Raw genomic sequence first — 21,101 nt, 5'->3', positions numbered from 1 at the left:
AGACGATTGCGGACGAAAAATGCCATAGCCAACATTGTGAAGGCAGCCGAGTGGTAGCATGACGACCTTAATCTGTACGATCTCAAATTGCAACTCCTACTTCTGCAAAACGCTTGTTTTTTAGACCCAAATGCAACATTGATAATAAGTACTAACGGTAAATGTAGTGACGATAGCTAGAGCGAAAATGATGTGATAAATTTTTCTTTCTATATATTGTGAGAATATTTTCCTGGGACAATACTGTTAGCGTATTTTTCAAGCACTCACACATTGGACATTTGAACTTTCTGCACATTGTGAGCGCATCGCACATTTTAACGGGAGATTTAATGTTGTTTTCAGAACTAAAAGTAGTGTTGATTTGATGTTGCTTTCACGTTTCATTTGAATCAGGGAGTTTCAAATAAGATATTGAACAGCTCAAACCTATTCAGTATTCTACAGAAAATACGCAAGTATATAATGTTTAAAACGTGTTTTAAAGTTGTGGTTTATGTTCCTCTCTGTTAAAAAAAAATAGTTATGTTTCTTAATTTTATTCCTGTGAGATGAGTGGTTGGGTGTTTGTTATGATACGTACCGGTTCGATTCCAGATCATTTCAAATACTGATTATACTTTTCATTCTAAATCTCGGTAGGTAGGCTATGTGGGGTTTCATTTGTTTATCCATTGGTAGGCTATAAAGCAGTGGATCAGTGGTTTTTTCAGTTTATTTGGTGGCTTTTATTGTGAAATCAATGAATTCGTATCGTATAGACTAGAAGGTTTTCTTATGAATAAGTATTTTAATCAATGAGTGGATTAGCTTATTGTAATCAATAGATTTAAGTGTTTCTTAATTGCTTATCAGGTTGTTGTTGTTGTATTAAATGCTTTATGTCTTAAGCTTTTCGTTCGTTTCCAGGCCACTTAACAGAAGACATAACGGGTGATGCATTCTTTCCTCTTTGTTTCGGTAGGCAATCGATTTGGTTTATGAAACCTTTCTTTTGCTAAATCTCCACTTCATGATGATCAGTGTAACAAACAGTTTTAGCCACAGATTGAAAGTTAATATATAAATCTTACAAATCTGTGACTTCACAAATTTGCTACCTGACTTCATACGTAATATAATGAATGTTTTGTGGTTAAATAGGTATCTGAAATTTCTGCGCCATAGCGCTGAGGTTCTGGTAAAAGGAAATGAATTCATGCTGACGCTACGTAATTTGAGCCGTCACCGTGATGTGAGCTGTTAGGATAAGTTTACTATATGTGCGATATACATTCACATATTTTGCAATTTGATTTCTGCGATGATGACACGTAAATCAACGCCTACATCGTAAATTTTCACAACACATATTTTCGCAACGTGAAGATTAGAGCGCATTAAAATTAGTCTAAATCTTTAAAACATTTTTATAAATGTATACCAAGCCTGAAAAAGTAATTTTGTTGACATGATATACCTTTAACTTTGACGATTTTGTCGAAATGATGTAAATGTAAGTTTGTCATATTTTGTTTGTAGAAACAATATAATAACTTTGATAAGATAGAAAAATCAAATAATATTGGAGATCAATTAAGTTAATTTTATAAGCGTTTTGTTCTGTTTCTCGATTGCTTGTATAGGTCATTTCAATTTGTCGCACCAAGCTATTTTTTTGTAAGATCTAATAGGAATAGAGCTTTTACTGTTGGTTGCGATAAGTATGGTTTGTTTGTTTAAGTTTGCCATTGTTTTATTTGTAGAAATAATTTTCATGTTGTTTTAATTACTAAACAATCACATGATAACAACACGACCCGGTAAAGGAATAAATGAACTCCTGCAAGAAATGTTTGCAACACCGAGGACAAATTTACAACAACACATTGTATTCCTGTAGGACAATCATGAAACAATACTAAAAAAAAAATCGCACAAACTTTGCAAAATCTTATCCTCACAAAATAAGAACAAGCCAAAAAACTCTAAGAAAAAATATTATTAGCTTATTTTTTAATCAATATTAGTTTTTAAAATTTGCAGAACAAAAAAGTTTTACTTTATGAGTTTAGGTTTGAGAAACACAAAGTTTGTAATTTGTTAAAACTATTTTTTTAGTTAGTAAATCTATCAAGCAAAAAAAAAGAAACGTGAAGTTTGCAATTTGATGAAACTACTTTTGATTTGTAAAGTCATAAAACAAAGTCATAATATTTGTAACAATGAGGTTTTTAGTTTACAAATTTTTATGAGTTTCTGTTTGTAATACTTTTATTTAAATATTGGTTTGCTATTTCGTAAAAAAAAAGTTTGTAAGTTTTACTTAGTTGACTTTGTAGATTAACAAGTTTTACCTGATGCTGGGTTTTGACTTTCAAGAAGAACAAATTTTTATTTTATGATTTTCAGTTTTTAAAACTTTTTTTTACTTTAACTTGTAGTTTTATTGAACAAACAAAACTTTGTGTATAAAAAAATGGCAAACTTAAATTTATGCCATTTTTGCAAAGTTATGAAAAAGGTTTGAGTTTCACTCATTATTTTAGCCAATTAGAACACTTGAAATCCAGAATCTCGAGCAACAAACAAGTTTGTCCATAATCGGTGTTGCCAAACGAAACTTTGAAGATTTTAATTTTCGATCCGCAATTCTTAAGTGAAAAAAGTAACCGGGTCGGACAAGCACAGAGGAAAACATATTTTCTCTCTTCTCTTTTTTTCATGGCACGAGCCGCCACTGCTAGCGACGATGGAGATTATGCTGGGTTCAGAAAACAGCCCCAATGAATGTTGAAGCGTTATCAGCTCATTATTTTACAATACAAAATTTTTTCGATATAACCAAGTTTGCCTGTTCCAATCTACGAAACTAGCCTTCGGCGATGGGCATCGCAGACCACTCTTGGCACACAGGCTTCAACAACTAAATTTGTATAATATGCTGGCTGAAAGATGCGTCTTCATTATAGATATAGATGCCTTATGCATTTGCGCATTCACTAGCTACCAAGCCTATCTCGTCTAGTTTAGTCTCCACGAAGTTCGACTATAAGTGACGTCATATAACTAGGTGGCGTAGACGAGTTTGCCACTTCCAAGTAGCGTGAGAGAGAAGCGCTAGAGAGCGTGGGAAAAAGGGCGGTTTCTTGGCTGTGGGCCTCAATTGTAAGGAAGTGAGTTTTTCAACCAGTACCGGATGTTTTGGCAATGGATTCTAGCCAATGTTAATTCGATTGTGCAGTTGCACTTTAATCCCTTTTAGCAAAAAATATCCGTGAGGTTGAAAGATGCTGGTTTGCCATAGAGGAAATTAGATAGAACTTTCAGCAAAGAAATTTTTGTATATGACTTTGGACTGCAAAGAAAGTCCAAAATAAGCGATAACCAGTGTTGTACGCGTCAATGAAATAAATTGACGGCGTCAGCGCAAATTGCCTAAAAATATCACGGCGTAAAGTAGGCTTCTAAAGTATCTTTAACCTTGGACATTCATTGATTTTTCGCTTTCTCTCTCTGACACCTCGTTCTCGATACTGCTCACGATATGAGTGATCACGATTTGGCAAACTTCTTCCGCTTGTATTTCTGGTAGCCATTCCAACCAATGCGAAAGCCGGTAATTCGGATGAGTAGCGCTGGCCAGAATACATTGTGAAACTCTCATTGTGAAACGAGATTTTCCATGAAAACAAAAAATGACGCATATCGCGTGACGCTTAAAATCGGCAAAATAGTTCACGGCTCTATCACTTTCGTCAATTAAAAAATAAACTGACGGCCCTAGCCTCAGCGTCAACAAAAAGTTGACGTCGTCAGCGTACAACACTGGCGATAACTCAGTTTTGGACAAAATGTAACTTATTAGGTACGATTTTTGTAATCAGCTTTCAATTGCTATATCATAACAAAAATATGTGTCCACAAAACTCAAGTCCCATACAAAACCATAAATAAGTTGCGATGATGAAAAAAACAAATGTTAATGTATTAAATAGAGTCATAGTCAACAACCAAATAATAACAAAAATCAGATATCAAACTCAATGAGTAGTTTGATATCCAACCTTCCCTCTTGTGTAGTCTACTCTACTGGTGGAGACCAAACTAGAATCCTTTATGAAAACTGTCTGATAGGCTGCAATAGTCAATTTGTTTATTATGTTATTGTTTATATTATTTTTATATTTTTTATTTTTAACATTTAAAAAAACGATCTTCATCTTAATATAACAGTATAACATTACTCACTCCTCTACGACAGCTCTTCCTTGTACAAAAGTTGGATAGTCTTCTGGTGGGGTAGCCAGAAAAGGAGGACTCGCAAAAATATTGCACTGCGCTGGTTCCACCATTGCACTTGACGCATCCAAGAGTACGATCATGTTAACATCCGGATCGTCTAAAAATGCAACATACAAGATTAGTGACGGCACTGAGTAGTTAACTGAGTTAATTAGACCCACTTGTTAACTTATCTTGAAAATGAGCAATTTACTTATTTTGATCTTGTCAGGAGAGGTGCTTACATTGCAAATTACGGTTTCAATGAATTGTTTTAGGTAAAGTTGAATCTTGAGGTGTAACCTACATAAATTTGAAAAATACCAGCATAAAAATCGGCTTTCAAAGTTCTTTTGCAAAGTGTGCAGTACGAAAAAAGACAAAACGAACGGTTTCAAGTTAAGAAAATAGTTAATCTCGTGGTCGCGTGTAGTTTATATCAAGAACTAACCTGACACTATAACATTATATATCGATAAAATGAGCTGGACAGAAGTAAAATTTAAAAAAAGTGAATTAGGCTATTTGTTGTTAAAGACGTAACTTTGTAGTCTACGCTGTTGTGTAAGATAGGCATGTTTATCATTTTACGACACACATTTTACTGCACACAACCAAAGTTGTGTAGTGAACATTCTGTAAAACACTTTATCTGCGCCTGCCAATAAGACCACAGTAACCGGCCCTTCATTAAAAGCTTCTACAAGTAAGTTATGTGAAACTACCAGGAATAGCCTATCAAAGGCTTTGTCAGTCCCGGGATAAAGATTCAATACCAACCAAACCGACCGTTGTGGCTCTTTCGAGGCATTTAAGACTGTTCGAGAAAGTGCCAGACATACTCTACGATCCAGTGTAAATAATTTTAAATGTTAATGTTTTGCTGCTTTGAACATTTCTAATGGGTAGCCTACATTAGCCTTTGACACAGCCAGGAAATAATTCTTAATTATATATTTCAGTAATATTAAACTATTATGCAACATTGTTAAACGAATCAATACTGGCTTACTTGGTCGACATGTCGGGAGGTTTGGAAGTGAAGTCGATCTGCTCCAATCTCCAGATGACCCGCAACTGTTCATAGCCAAGTTTGGATCGTCGATTGTTGTTCCACTGTTGCACACATACATACCCTCTGTGCCTTCAACATACGGCGCATTACCAGGCGTGGGACTTGAAGTAAAAGTAAATGGTCCATTAGTCACCACAGGAACGTCACCACATTCTGAAAATAAAATATAAAATCAACATCATCATTATTAAGTTCTTTCCGCTTGTCGAGCGCTGGAAGCAATGGAGCGCTATGTTTCTTTATTGTGAAACTTTGCAATTGCAACTTTGTGATCAATTTCTGAAATTCAACATACCAGCTGATCAAAGTGGAAACATTTCACTTACGACTAACTTTAACTAACATACTACGTTTAAAATTTAACTCCACTACCGTATCATTAGTTTCTGCAATCTGAAAAAGCTATGAGAGCATTGACTGCAAAGCAATGATTTGCTTCACTCACTTGAGTATCAAATAAGTGCTTTTATCCGGTAGACTACCGTATGTTATATGTAGCCTACTCTTACTAGTCTAAGTCTACTAGCTAATTTTTCGACACGATGTCTGCTTTTTAAGCAACAAGCATCATGAAGTTGGCAAGCCAGGTGGCCATATCATAAACTCAAACTTATTATGAAATGTGAAAGAGAATTCAATAAACATGCAGTAGGCTTTGCAGTTTAAATAAATAACAGCATGGAAACTCAACTGTTCAGCTTTAAAAAAAATTAGCCTACTTTGTGAAAGCAAGGCTGCACTCGCTGCAGTGCTGCAACCTACACGTTAATTATTTGTACGAAATAACAAAACGTCATTTTTCCCCTAAAAAAGCAGACCTAAAAAAAAGTAATAATTGAGATACAAAAAGTATGTCTTTGTACTTGGTAAAATTAAATTATTTTATATTGTAGTGGAAAATCTGCAGGATTGAAAAAGCTAGCTTTAGTATTCAGGAGTGTAGAAGTTGCTTTCAAGACCTAAGCAGAATGCAACGTAGTCATCAATGGTTAGTGACCTGTCATTAGCAAAAAGTAGACTAACAGATTTATTCTAAAAAGCTGTTGTTCAAAGCGCATCAGAGATAGGAATGTTTCTCCTCCACAAGTAATTTACAGAGTACAACATATGCCCTCCAGGTTGAATGGATGTTCAGCTGGTTTTCATATTTAAATCATTTTTTAAATTCAGAATTATCAGAGCTGCACTTTGCACTTTGAAACATAATTGTAGCAGCAAGGTCACTAACATTTAATGTCAGTTGTACAATCGTCATCATGTAACGAAACGCCTGACTCGACGCCTAAATGCGTCTGTCGGAGACTTCTGATAAGAGAGAGAGATTCATTTTTTTATTTGCCCTTCCAGCACGAAAAAAAATTGCATAATCACACAAATGCAGCACATGTAGGCCTACTGTACTGTATAACGCAGAAAAGACTGGAAGCACCAAAGAACCTTGCGGTTTCCTAGTCCAGGTGCTGCCTGTCATCTAATAACAGACGGTCGTTGTTAAAGTACAATCGAGTAACGTCATTAAAGTAATTGATACGGTAGCTTAACTTTAGTTTGAAGCTACTTTAATCTTAGAAAATTCAACTTTAATCTTAGGAAATTCAACAGTTAGCGACATTTGTGGTTTAGTTAGAGTAAACAACATATAGAATTTTTATAGCCATACACAGCCTACTCCTTTGTGGGATGTAGGGGCGAAACAAATGTTACACACGCATCTTTTTCTGCTTGGAAACAAAAGGACTATTTATAAAAGTCAAGTAAAAAGTTTTTTATAATGTTGTTTAAAAATGTGTTCCCCTCACGACCATTAGTACTCTTGATAACGCACCATGGCCAATTGTCATAGCAAGTGTCTATTTAGGCTACAGTACAAATTACACAACTCTTTTGAAAATATAGAAATAAAACAGAGTAACCTTAGCGGGTTCAACATACTTTTTTTCACACAAAAAATATAACATAATTAAAATAAACTCAAACGTTTTCGATACGTACGTGTATTTTCATAAGGAATTAAATCTGCAATATACAACGATAAGCGACAGGCGATTAACTGCTGGTTGAGAGATGGATTGTTACGTCAAACGTATTCGCCTGTGGCTTATCGTTCCTTTTGTGTGTATTCTAATTGTTTGTCCAATGCCTGCAGTTTACACCTCATGTGATCTGTTTACCACCGCATAATTTATTCGTAATCATTTTTGTGTCATTTGTTCAGTTTGTGCTTTTCAGTCCAGAGTGTCATTACAGTTATAGTGCAAAGTCAAATTTATCTTACGAATTTTCCTTTTATCTATATTGCAGATTTAATTCCTGATGAGGACACACATACGTGTCGAAAACGTTTGAGTTTATTTTAATTAAGTTATATTTTTTGTGTAAAAAAAAGTATGTTAAACCCGCTAAGGTTACTCTGTTTTATTTCTCTATGGTTCACCAAAGCAAACTCTTTACCAAAGCTTTATCTTTTGAAAATATCTGCTATATGGAATAATAAAATAATAGCCTGAGTAGCCTATATGTTTTTTTTTTGCTGGTAATTTTCTTATTCTCCTTTTGTCTTAAATTTTTTCTGAAGGTTTTGCGACCGTCCCAATTTTGTTTTTACCTTATCAACGTCATCACTTATTTCGGTCTCAACTCTCAAGCACGTTTTAGCCTAACCTTCGCGTTTTGTCGCTTTTATGTTTTTCTAGACCTTTGCCATGTTGATGTATAGCCTATAATGTTTTCGCTGTGATAGTCAGAAATAAAAACAACTAAACTTAAAAACTTGAACATATTGAAAACGATTTGTTAAGTAGTCACATAATAAATTCAAAGGAGAACCCTTCATTCCAAAGAGCATTTGTGTTTTTTTTAAAACCTATGCTTAAAGGTGGACACAAAAATTATTTTTCTTGCCTTCTCGTCTACTTATTTTGAAACTTCAATCATCGGGGTAAGAATGAACAAAACAAAAAACAAGACTTGTACTATAACTGAATAGATAGCACATTTTAGGGATTTTTAGAAGTAGGCCTATGAGGTGCCTAACTATATTCTCAGAGTAGGGTGCGTTATGCTATGAATCCCTGGGTGCGTTAAATAAAGAGTTGTCAAGCGTTTATTCAGCAAAAATGCCTTTCATGGATTTCTCAGATGTAAACCGATAAAGTTTACAAAATTTAACAACTTTAATTTATCAACTCCTCACTTCTACATAATTTGGAAATAGAAACTGTTCGAAGCAACTTGGCTCCAGCCTGAAAAATACAAATTTAACAAATAAGCTTTTATAGCTTAAAACTATCCATTTTTCTAAGCGTATAGCACTGCTGTAGCCTATGAGGCAAGTTTTTGGTGCAATTTTTGTCAAATTTTAACAATTGTTCCGTAAATCTGGTCAAACAGTTACTGTATAACTGTCTGACCTGTATTGATTGATATTATTGGACCAGTATGGTCGTGTTTCATTTCTCAATTATTATTCTTTAAAGTCTAAATTAAATACATTAATAACAAAATCTAAGACCTGTAGTATTTCACTGGTATAAAAAAGAATACTTTTTCTTAATTGATTTTACTGTAAAAAACGTTTTGGGTTAATTAGAGATCGTTGATTCCAAAAATGAAATCAGTTTTTCTCTATCACATTAAGTTTTCCTGCAATTTAAAAATATGTTTTTCAGAACTGTGCAATCGAAGTCGTGGAATCGGAGGAGGAGTTTTGGCGTGTCCGGAGTCAGAATAGTTAAAAAAAAACAGTCGACTACGACTCGGGTTTGATACAAAATGATGAGCAACAAAATTTTTGTTTGCTTTAGATTTTCTTAAAATAGTTTTTATTCTTCTACGTATTGCGCTTCAAAACTTTACCAGAAAAAAGAAGTGCTGGTTCTCATCAGCTTTTGTGAAAGTGATCGTTTGAATGTTGATTACAATTCAGTTAAATTAATATTTAGATCAATGAAAAAGAACAATAACTCAGTAAAATCTGGCAACCTTTCAAAATTTGGCAACACTGAGGCTGGAATCGGAGTCGTCTACTTTTCGCCCGTTTCCACAGCCCTGAATTATTTTTCTATAGCTTTTTTACGTTGATAACGTCATCAGATCATTTGGACTTAATTTTCCCGTAAAAAAAAGTTTAATTTCCGTCTGTCAACAGATTTTTTTGTAATTGATTAGAAAATTACCTATGCTAGAAAAATGGATTGACAAGTGACATTTTAGTTCAGGTCCAAACAGGTTACACCTGGCAGCTGTTATTTCAAACGTCCATGTCTAAAAAGTAGCTCAGAACTTGACCACTGATCAAATTAGAGCGCAAAACATTATATATGTGCTGCTCATTTACTAGCTATGTGGGATACTAAAAAGTAACTGCAAATAAAGCCTAAAATTTGTATTATTGTTCCAGACAATGGTTCACCTATTCAAACGTCATATAAAAACCGTTCAAGTCTACTGAATATTACGTCATGGAAGTTGCTAGAAAATGTGCCAAAATTGCACCATCGTTAATAAGACTTGTGTCAAACCTGTTTGGACCTGTTTGGGCCTGTTTCGGTTTGAAACCTGTTTAAACATGAATACATTGGATTACTAGCTTTGGACACCTGTTTTGAATTGCGTGACAATGTCTTCATTTATTGCGTCACAGTTACTTTCTACGTGAATTTGAGATATTGATATCTATTCTGGTCATTCGTGAAATGGTTGCTTGAGAGTTAGTCGCACATTTAACTGTTGGCTTAGTGCTTGCTAGCTGGACAAAAGTTCCGTCTTTTATCCAAGTAATCTGTTCTGTAGTGACAGTTTTCAGTGGTGTACGGCGTTGCACCCCCCTCGTTTTCGATAGCCTCGGGCTAATTTTACAGAAATACACTGTTTGAAAAGAAGTTCAAGTGTGTGTTTCTTCGGTCATTATATACAGACGAACGGATTCGGGAACTTTATGATAAAATTTTCCAAAGAAGAGATTATGGTTTACCGCTGTGACCAATTATTGTATGATGGGAATTAACATAGATCCATAGTAGGGGGAGGTCAGGTTAGTTGACTCATTTTTTAGTTAAATGCATCTAATTTCAAACAGCTTTTTTCTACCAAGCTGAAAATTTCATCAAATATGGAGAACGCTTTACCTTAACTCCAGGACTTGTTTCAGAGCGATAACGAGTTTTCAAGTATAATTTTTAGAAGCATTAAAATTTGTATTAGATTGAGTCAACTACTGTAACTCAATGCTGAGGATTAATTGACTCATCCTGTGGAATAGTTGACTCATGCTGATTGCTGAACAGGTGGACAGGTAGCTACATCATAAATGCGTATATTGTTGCACAATTCGTGTAAACATTAAAGAAAATGCATATAGCACTTCTAGTGTTAAGGACAAACAGGCTACGTATAATGGCAAATTATGGCGTTTCATAAATCAGGGGTCCGCAAATACTTTTTGGTGCGACCCAAAAAGCAAACGTTCGAAGTCTTCGCAACCCAAACGTTTCGGAAGCATATAATTTGCGCAAAACCCTTTGCAAATTAATATCAATTCCAATACGGTCGTCCCCACTTATTAAGGCCACATCGGGACCGGACGATTTTGGCTGCGGGAGACAATTTTCTACCACTCCTATACCTTCAGTAATTCCGGAATGGACCAACTTGGGCTTAATAAGCGGGTGGACCTATTAACCGTGCGCTTCGTCATCGTGCAAGCCTTTGGGGCTGAGGGTCTACACTATCCTTTTACCAGCCCAGACTCAAGATGTTCCCGGACTACACTGGAAGGCTATTAGAGAGCAGCCAGTATTCAGTTTCATCATCCATGGCACGCAGACCTTCCACTCCGTTAGGTGGCTTGAAGATGGTACAGTTATTGATGATGTGGTCTGCAGTCTGTTCCTCGGCACCACATTCACAGGAGGAGGAAGAGGCCAATTCCACAATGGCGCATGGTTGACCGGAAAAGCCCGACGCCCGTACGAAGACGGTTGAGGCGCACCCATGCTTGTCTTTGTAGTGTCAGGCCGATGGGGCATGTGTCGGCGTTGGGGATGAACGAATGAAGTCCGGTGGTACTTGACTTCCTTTCAGAATTCCATTTATAGTCCGCCCAAGTAGCCGCAGAGATGAAGTTCATCTGCTGCGTTGATCAGAAGTTGAGCGGCTGGCACGAATGGTTATCTTGATTTCAGTCGACTGGGGTGTTGGTTTGGGGAAGCAGAGATCGTGTGATGGAGAAGATGGTTAGGCTTTAGTGCCCGTCGGCTAAGAAACAGAGTGGCTTCTTCGTGACGAAGCTCAGAAAGTTGGATGCCAGCGAGAATGGCAAAATTATCCAATGGCGTGGTACGCATGCATCCGGTAACTGTGCGCAGGGCTCTGTTTATGGCAGTGTGCACTGCAGCACAAAACAGGTGCACAGTACTCTGCTGAAGAGTAGACAAGGGCTAAGGCTGATACACGCAAAGTGTCAGCCCTCGCCCCCCAGCTGTGGCCTGCCAGGCGCTTGAGTAGTGCAGCGTGGGATGTCATTTTCTTGCGCAGTGACACCAAATGGTGGCGGTATGTGTACGATCTGTCTAGTGTCACCCCAAGATATTCTGGTTCGGGGCAGAAGGTCAGAGGTTTTCCATTGTTCTGAACATGTAGCTCACGATCAACTTCCCGACTGTCGGCTATAGGTGGAAAGCTGCCGCCAAAGTTTTGTTTTCGCTAAGTTTCAGTCGCCAGTTCTGGAGATAGCCTAAGCTGAGAGAGTTTTCATGCCCTGGCTCAAGCTGTCTTTCAGGCTATATATATAACCGTGGGCTTAACTACTGTACTACAATCGAAAGTATAAATTTTCTTGTAGCCTACCAAATTGTACGAAACTCAGCACATCAAAGACTATATGATTGTATTTATTTTTGCCATACAAGTTATATTTATGGTAATTTTAAACCGTTTTGCGACCCACTGTGAATGATCTCGCGACCCAAATTTGGGTCGCGACCCAGTATTTGCGGACCCCTGTCATAAACGACCACAACCACACTCTTCCGGCTTTCCTGTTGTCAGACCAGTTTTTGGGAAAGTAACTTGGTTTTGCTTAGCAAACTCGAAAGCTAGCAGTTTTACTTTTTCTATAAATAGGCCATGATGTTGCTTCACCAAATTCATGCAGTGTCCCGCCAAACCTTTCTCCATTTCATGCGTGAAAAATTTTCTGTGTTTTGCATATTCCATTTTTACGCTGCCTGATGAGCCTTTAGAATCCCTAACTTAAATACTGCACCATTGATACGTTGTTTAATCTTTTCCAAACTGCTTTGAAGCACTCCGCCCAGATGTAGCCTACCAGCATACATGGCGTTTGCAGCTTGCTCAAACACATGTATTGGAATTTCTCCTAGGTTATTAGTTTCGGGTGACTTTTTGCCCATAGTTGAGTAGCATGCAATAGATTTACAGTAGGCTATTAGAATTTAGATTTTATCTACGGTACCTTAAAAGAAGTTTTCTGCAAATTTAACATTTCGATCTGCTATTACAAATAAATAAAAGCTATTTATCATTTAATTTTCATAAAAAACATGCCATGTTCTGATATTGCCTAGCTGTAGAGTAAATTGACTAATTGAGTCAACTAGGATGATTGCCAGTGAGTCAATTAAGCTTTCGGTGCTTAATCAGAAAAAATGTCTGCCACTAATTTTCTCCAGAGAAGAGACCAACCAAAATTATACAGAATGTGCATCATACTTTAGTTATAACCTGTAAAAAATATTGTTTCATACATTCATCTACTTTAAGATATACTACCTTACGTACTTCCGACATCAAATTTTATTTTTTTTTGTCAAAAACATACTTTCTCGCATAACTCGTCAATTGTTGCATTCAGACATATAATTTTTTTAATGCTGATATTAAATCATGTTACCAATGAAACAATGGAATAACTTTTGCGCTTTTATGCATGACTGGTTAGATATTAGGGGTGAGTCAACTATTCCGCTGAGTCAACTAACCTGACCTTCTCCTAGCATACCCACTGTCAGGGAATGAGATAGAAAATGGAATGGAAGGCATATTTTGCAATGGAAGATGGAAAATGTTAAAGATGGAATGGGATGCAAGATTTTCATGATTGGATGGAAGACAGTCTTTCATCCAATCATTGAGTTTGTTCTGTTTTTTTGTTAGTTAAGCTGTGTTGTAGCCAATTTTCCTTTCAGTAAAAAACACAGAAATTTAATTTGCATTGGAACTGGTTGCCAGAAAAGTTTCACGTTATTACCTGGTGAAAGTTTCTACAAATATGTTTTTAAATGATTTTGAATATCCGTGGTAGCCTACCGGTACAATGGTACATCTTACATTTTGATGTCGCTACATCTTGAGGCCCTAGGCTTCAGCCTTTCTAGTGTTATGTTAAATCTTGTAGTGATTCTAGAAGAAGATTTATCGTAGTATCGGTTATGCATGTTAGCTAGCAAAAATTCCAATGAAATAAAGTGTCTGAAACGAAATAAGCGAGACAAACGTCCAGCAGAATGGTCTGGATCATATCAAAACAAACGAAAAGGAAAAAAAAACAGCAAAACAAACAGAGAACAAGTTTAATAAAAAAGCTGTTGCTGCTTTTTAAATCAAAAATTAAATCTGTGGTTAGGGTTAGACGACGAAATACAGATGCCTATTTCTTCCTTTTATGCTAACTGAGCCAGGCAAATTTGGCATACAATTTTGGATTTTAGCATAAGTCAGATCTAAGTACGTCTGCAATTGTTTGCCTTAGGCAACAAAATTATACGAGTTTATTTAGTTATTTAAGTTAGCTTAGTTTATGTTCTAACCGGTTGATGAGCTGAGTTGTACCTTCGCAGAGACACATGCAAGAATTAGACATAACAGAGGAAGAACTCCACAGATTTTCAGAAGGCGACGAAAATGTACTGAGCAGCTCTGCCGTGATTTTGGTAAACCTAATATCCGCCATTTTGCTGAAAATTACTTTTTGCATTTTTCTACGTTTAAAGACTTAAAGTTTAAAAAAAAAAATTCATGCATCTCCTGACAAAAATTTATGCCACAATGTAGTATGATTTTCGATATAATTGGTGTGTAAAACCTAACATATTCTAATCTGTGCAAAAATAACTTTCTGAAACCTAACATATTCATCTACTCCAATCACGTAACAGGATATCGTCACGTGACAGGCAAAATTTCAGCAGCCATGCAAACAAGATACTTCACCACATCTTAGGATCTCTTGAGTTGCATGAAGTTGATTTAAAAGCGTTCGATAAAGTAGATTGGGCTAAAATCATGTTAAGCACTAAGTATGCTTAATTATGTAGGCTAGCCTAAAAATGTCCGTCCGAACACACTAGCTTTTCTTTTCATTAAATGCCGTATCATTTACGTCTCGTCGATCAGTTTGACTTTTCGTAGCCTACTGGTGTACTGATGGATTAGTTGACTTTACGGTACGCTAAATGACTTAGCTTGAATACGGTTATTAAGATTTTAAAGCAGAGGCCCCGGAGTACGCTACTCAGTGTGTTTGGTCATTTCTAATCAACCGTACCAGATGCTATGTAGCCAATGTAGTAGGCTACGGTAGCCTTAAATGAAGGCATGGTTATTGGTTATCAAGTAGGCTACCAGCAACTGATATTAAATCGGCGATAGTCTTTAACCTAGCAAGGTTCTGTGATATCGGCAAAGTTATCTACAGATTACAGTGACGAAATGATACACAGTTCTGGGAGAAATCCAGAGGCTTACCGTACTTTAGGTTTGATTTATGCTTACAAAGCCAACATAGCGTGGTCAAAGCCAACATTTAGCTTATATTAGGCTTTATCATACGAACGCATGACATTAAATAAGCCAATAAGGCGGTTAAAGTCAACATCGAGAGTATATATTAGGTTTTATCATACAAACCTAATACATGTTTCATAACTAGTTATCTGGCAAAATCAAATATACGCCATGTTTTAATAAACAAACAAAAACCTGGTTCAAATTTTATTCTAAAAAACTTTGTTTGGTTGTCCGTTCCAGCCTTACAAAAGTCAACTTCAAATGTTTTACCTTGGTAATTTTACAGCTATAAACACAAAAAGGCGTTTGTCTCGAAAACTTGAAAATGGCGGATATTAGGTTTTGCCAAATCACGGCAGAGCTGGGCAACAATAACACTGTAACTATTTACTAGTGCTGCCGAAAGGCAACCTGTGGAATATGTGGTATATGGGAAACTTAGGCTACTGAATGCAAGGAATTTGCCTCGCAGCAATAATACCTTGCAAAACATTATCAACAAAACTACAATTTTAGTTTTAAGAACAGAATTTTTTCTTCTGACTTAATTTGAAATGCAAAAAACTTCACATGTCTGCTCAAATAAACGTTTTATAGGTGATTATTAGTGTAGGTGTCAATGTCGACACCTTCCGTAGTTAACAAATACACGTTTTCTGGCCATTCTAGTATTTAACATCAATAGATATACAAATAAACTGTACTTTCACTAATCACTAAAGAAGAAAAACTTTTTCAACTTTGTTGGTTCGATTGTTGCAAATAATGATAAATGAGAAAAATAACATTTAAAATAAAAATTGTATAAAACAAAACAAGCCTTTTACAACACCGCATGCGGTCCTAGGAAAAAAAATTACAATTTCAGACAAGAAAGTGTTTGCTAACTTATTACATCTTTTCTGATTTGTTATAAGGATGCAAAACCTGGACGCTAAAAAAACATAAAAGTGTTATGGCCTGTTGAAATGTGTGTGTGTGTTTTTTTTGCGTAAATACAACTAATATCTTACCTTGTCCACAAAACTAATAAACTGTGCTGAGTTAAACCAATCAAATTAGAACTTTCTTAAGCAACATCATCTAAAAATCGACAAGTTGTTTTAGCCAGGTTGTAAGAAAAGAAAAATTAAACACTTTGTTATTGGAGAAAAATCAACAGCAAATAAACATCTGGAAAGCAGCGTCTCACTTTTCTCAATGACTTCAAGTATAATTTTCATGCCACTTCCAAATCAATTTTCAATAAAGTCAAATCATGCAGGAATAAATGAAAAGAACTGCGCATAAACACCTTAGCCTGAAACAGGAATAGCGCATGCAAAAGAACAAGCATTTGTTGCTGTATCATCACATTATACGGAAAAGAAAAATTGTTAAATAGGCTGCACCATGCCAAACTTGTAATAACTGTTTTTGCATTTGGGATATTATTCTGCTCGTTTATGAGAAATTACAACCCTAACCAACTAGTTAATAAATATTATGAAACAAAATTCCTACCTCTAAATGCAAAAAATTGCTATGAACTGCCAATCGTTTATGGAAAGTTAGTTTACTTTAGCTCTTAGATATTTATACTGTAAATGCAGAAAGCATAAACTGTTTTTAACGCAGTTGCTTATTCTCTGGTCTACTGGGTAGTTATGAAACAAACAACTGTCCCAGTGGTGAGTAAGTTACCGTGGTTTAGAATTTCAAAACTACTTGTTAGTAAGTTGAGCGCAATTTAAAAACTAAACCTTGTGTATCACAAAATAAAATATTGCTTACCTCTTACACATGCAATATTACTTGCAGTAGGATCTGACCAGCCAGATGATGTACACATGTTTACAGAATTTTCTGGAACTATTCTGAAACCTGTTTCACATGCGTAATTCACGGTCGTATCTGGAAGGTACCCGTCATTCATCGCAGGAATCAAAGTCTGATCTATGTTCGCGAAAGAAGGAAGTGGTGGAGAACAAACTGCAATAAAAAGTATCATTTAACAAAAATTTTGTTGGTAGGCCTGTTTAATAATTTTCGTTCACTGATTTCAACAAAACTTTTGACCCTCAAACGAAACCCAAGATCACATAACAACAAACTTAATCTAAGAAAATAAACGTTGCAGTAATATTTCATAAAATCATTACGCACAACAAAAAATATACACATACATTTATTGTGATTTTAAAATTAATTTTAGAAAAATTTATAAAAAATAAATTTAAAAGTCTTAATCTTGTCTTAATCTTGTGTTATAGGCTTAAAAAAGCTTTTAGTAGAAACCAGATTTTTCCTTTTCTGAGTAAAATAAATTTAGCCGAAATAATCCACAGACGTTGAGTTGATTCTATTTGGTATTGTTGTTTTACTTTACAAAATTTAGAAGATAGATTGGGAATTACATAAAACGCTTTGCACCCTACATAGAAATTGACCCAAGTAGTGAAACTAACTTAGCCTACCTAGCATACGCTGTAGGTACCACTTTAGATTAAAAACTAAACATTGAAAAAGATATTTATATAAAAAAATATTGTAAGCAGTTTTTTATATCTTTTGCTGATAGTAGCGTGAACATTATGTGATATTGATAATAGTGTTTAACCGGGTTTATCCGAACCGAAATGCGTGTTTTTTTGACTATTTTTTTGCTACCCGAAAGTTGGATTATAAAACCAAGAAACCGGATTTCTAGACAGAATGTGAAAATATTTGATCTATAAAAATTTACATGATTTCTTCAAGCTTACGCTATTCATACTTTATACCCTCTGTTTTGTACTCGTTTATCGCAATTAGGTTTACTAGCATCATAACCTACAACATTGTCTCCAGCTACATCCGCAATGTACGTCGATTCAATATTATAATGATTTAAAAGTTAAAATCTTAAAACAGTGCATTAGAATGTGTTACTGTAAGGGCTATATTATTAAGGTAAAGTAATTTTTTTAAAATAAAAAATTAAATGTAAAAGTGGCGTATGAACTTCAAACCAACTTCTGAGGTGGTTTGGGATTTGTGCCACCTACACCCATGTGGCCCATAATCCCCAACGGTTAAATCCCAAAAAGGTAAAAAACGTTATGTAGTTGTTGGATCTTACCACTATTTACTGTATTAGTAAACTCTGCCTTTTTAAAAAGAAAAAACTTCCAAACATACCACATGAGGGCAATCCTGAAATGTCTGTTATACTCCAAGTGCCATCCATTTCGCAAATATTCTCAATGTCAGATGGCACACGCACTAAAGGAAAAGGGCATTCATAATTAACTCTAGTTCTAAGGTCAGCTTCAGCAGTCGCTAAGTAGAAATAATTCGGTCCACCATTCATTCCCAGAGATACTGCAGTGGCAGGTGAACGTGTCTGTGGCTCTCCACAAGCTGCCAAAGAAAACAAACAACCATTTTAAACAAGTTGGTGCAAACACAAAACATTATTTGGTTTACAAAAATATAATTTACGATAGATCTTAATAAGAAACTTATAGACCATTAGGTAACTTAAAACGCATTTACAACTTGTGAGTGAAAAAATGTGAAATTGTGGAAAATTTAAGTTGAGAGCAATTGTAAGTTTATAGCATAGGTTTAAACAACGATTGTGTCGGTGAACAAGGTAGCACTTTACAAAACACCCCTTTATTCTAGTCCCCCAATTCCTGCATATTCTAATATTGTTTTATTTGCTTAATCTAACTACGCTGCAAAACAAATGTGAGATCAGTTCCAGCAGAGCAAAACAAAGCCAAAAACACATTGTGTATATTTTAACATAGGTGACTAAACAGCGTTAAAAATCGACATAAGAAACATGTGCCACCATTTCAAATCAACGATTTGAAAGTTATGCATTCAATGTTTATTAATGTTATAACTTCATAAAGTTTTGGCATAGCAGTAAGTGTATAGACTAAAGCATTTTTCAAAATAATTTTAAAGCTTAGTTTTTTTTATTTGTATGTGTGTAAGAAAAATCAAGACTTGATAAATAGTAAAAAAATAAATTAGTTCGGGTAAAACAGCTCAGCAGATAAAACTAGTCAATTTAATGTTGATAAAAAATGCTTGAGTGTACCGGGTGGTGTATGGTACAAATGACGTGACAATAGAAAATACCTACAGCAAATTTTCTGCTAGCTGTATTGGTTTAAGCTTCAAACCTTCAAGTGAAGTAAAATTTTATTTTCATTTTCTTGACTAATTTTTTTGCAGTTAAGCCTTCAGTAACATATGATTCCGTAGAGATGCCTACCAATATGAACAAGTCAATTTTTATAGCATTACCTCTAAAATCGGTAACAAAGAAATATGAAAACCACAGCACAATCAGCTTGACAACACATATTACAAAAATTCTGCTGCGCATTATCATGAACCGAATCAAGAACAAAATTAATTGAATGAAGAATAAAATCAATAATGAAATTGCTAAAGAACAATACGAATTCATGCCAGACCACGGTAGCAGAAATGTTGTTCTTGTTTTAAAGAATAATGTACAAAGATCAGTTGAAATAAAGAAAGATTTGTACATCACTTTAACTGATTATAAGAAACCTTTCAACCGAGTGAAACATACCAAATTACTGAAGATGCTAGATAACATTGGAATTGATAATAAAGATCTACGTACTGTAATATTCAAAATGTTTACTTTAATCAAATTGCAGCAATAAAGGTCAATCACAACATAGCGATTGGACATCGATCAAGAGAAGCGTTAGACAAGAATGTGTGCTCTCCCAAGCCTTTTTTCATTGTATAGTGAGATCATTCTCTGATGTCATGAAGATGAAGCAGGCGTAAATGTTGGGGGAATTAATTTTGATAGTCTAAGGTATGGTGAAGACGCTGTTTTAAGAGCTGATTCGGAACCAAAACTGCAAAATTTGTTAAACAAAGTAAATGAAAAAAATAAAGAATTTGAAATGAAAATGAATGAAAAGAAAACGGAAGCAATGATAATCACAAAAAAAAAAGAAAGTAAAATTCTAATTTGTCAAATTAAAATGAATGAATTAACAATAAAACAAAGTAAGAGTTTTTGGTATCTTGGGACAACAATAAACCGTGACGCAAAAGACGTCAAGAAGTTTAATACATGTATAGCTCAAGCAAAAGCTGCTTTTTAGCAAATGTAGTCAATATTGTGCAACAAGTGTATATCTTTTTCAAGTAGCTACAAAGTATTAAAGTGTTACAGTTATCCAATTTTAAAATATATTTTAGAATCTTGGACAATCAACAACAAAAATGACTAAAAGAACAAAAGGATTTGAAATGTGGGCATTTCGAAAAATGCAAAGGATTTCCCGGACTGCCAGGGAAACCAACCAAAGTGTTTTAAATCAAGTTAATCAAACAAAGAATCTACTAAAAAATATCAAAGAAAAACAACTTCAATTTCCAGGACAAGTGTTGCAAAAAACATTACTGTAGAACATCTCTCTCTTTCTCACTCATAGGCAAAATCGAAGGGAAACGTGCCCAAGACAGTCATAGATTAACTTACTTAACCAACAAACAGACAAAATTAACACCAACATTTGGGTGGCTCATTTTCTTTGATGTTCTTTAAAAATTTTGTCAGTTTGGAATAATGTTCCATTTTGCTCACTGATATTTGAACCAAAAATTTTTGTTTGTTTTTGACGTTTGACCCTGGTTCAGCTAACGAGAAATTCTGAATTTTTCCAAAAAATTAGTCGATTTCAAAGTGGTTTAGCAGTATTTGATCAGAGGATTTCTCAAAGTTTGACCACGTGATTTTGATGTCACTTCCTCTGTTAACTTCTACGTGGAACATCTTCACCCTGCTCCAAGTCTGAGAGTCACTAATAGTGCATGCTTTTAGTGTCATTTTAGTTGATGTTACAGCCTTTTCGCGGCCAGTGAAGTATTGTGGTTTTGTACGAAGAGTTAGTAGCTAGTCACAAGGTGGTAGATAATAGTTCTG

The 21,101-nt window shown here is 35.2% G+C and overlaps 1 protein-coding gene across 1 annotated transcript in view; it reads right to left on the bottom strand.

Annotated features, from left to right (window-relative positions):
- The window catches only part of LOC145773980 (sushi, von Willebrand factor type A, EGF and pentraxin domain-containing protein 1-like), a 127,774-nt gene that overhangs the window by 43,949 nt on the left and 62,724 nt on the right, over positions 1–21,101 (bottom strand). The window contains exons 17-20 of the mRNA XM_082585108.1: positions 18,305–18,526; positions 16,919–17,116; positions 5,276–5,491; positions 4,231–4,381 (exon numbers count right to left, since the gene is read on the bottom strand). Of these exons, the coding sequence (XP_082441234.1) occupies positions 4,231–4,381; positions 5,276–5,491; positions 16,919–17,116; positions 18,305–18,526 (787 nt within the window). The remainder of the gene's footprint in view (positions 1–4,230; positions 4,382–5,275; positions 5,492–16,918; positions 17,117–18,304; positions 18,527–21,101) is intronic.

Source organism: Aplidium turbinatum, chromosome 7, assembly GCF_918807975.1.
Source record: "Aplidium turbinatum chromosome 7, kaAplTurb1.1, whole genome shotgun sequence".
In the NCBI taxonomy this organism is placed as follows: Eukaryota; Metazoa; Chordata; class Ascidiacea; order Aplousobranchia; family Polyclinidae; genus Aplidium; species Aplidium turbinatum.
The sequence above is the reverse complement of the archived record's forward strand: the minus strand, read 5'-3'. Positions and strand labels throughout refer to the sequence as shown.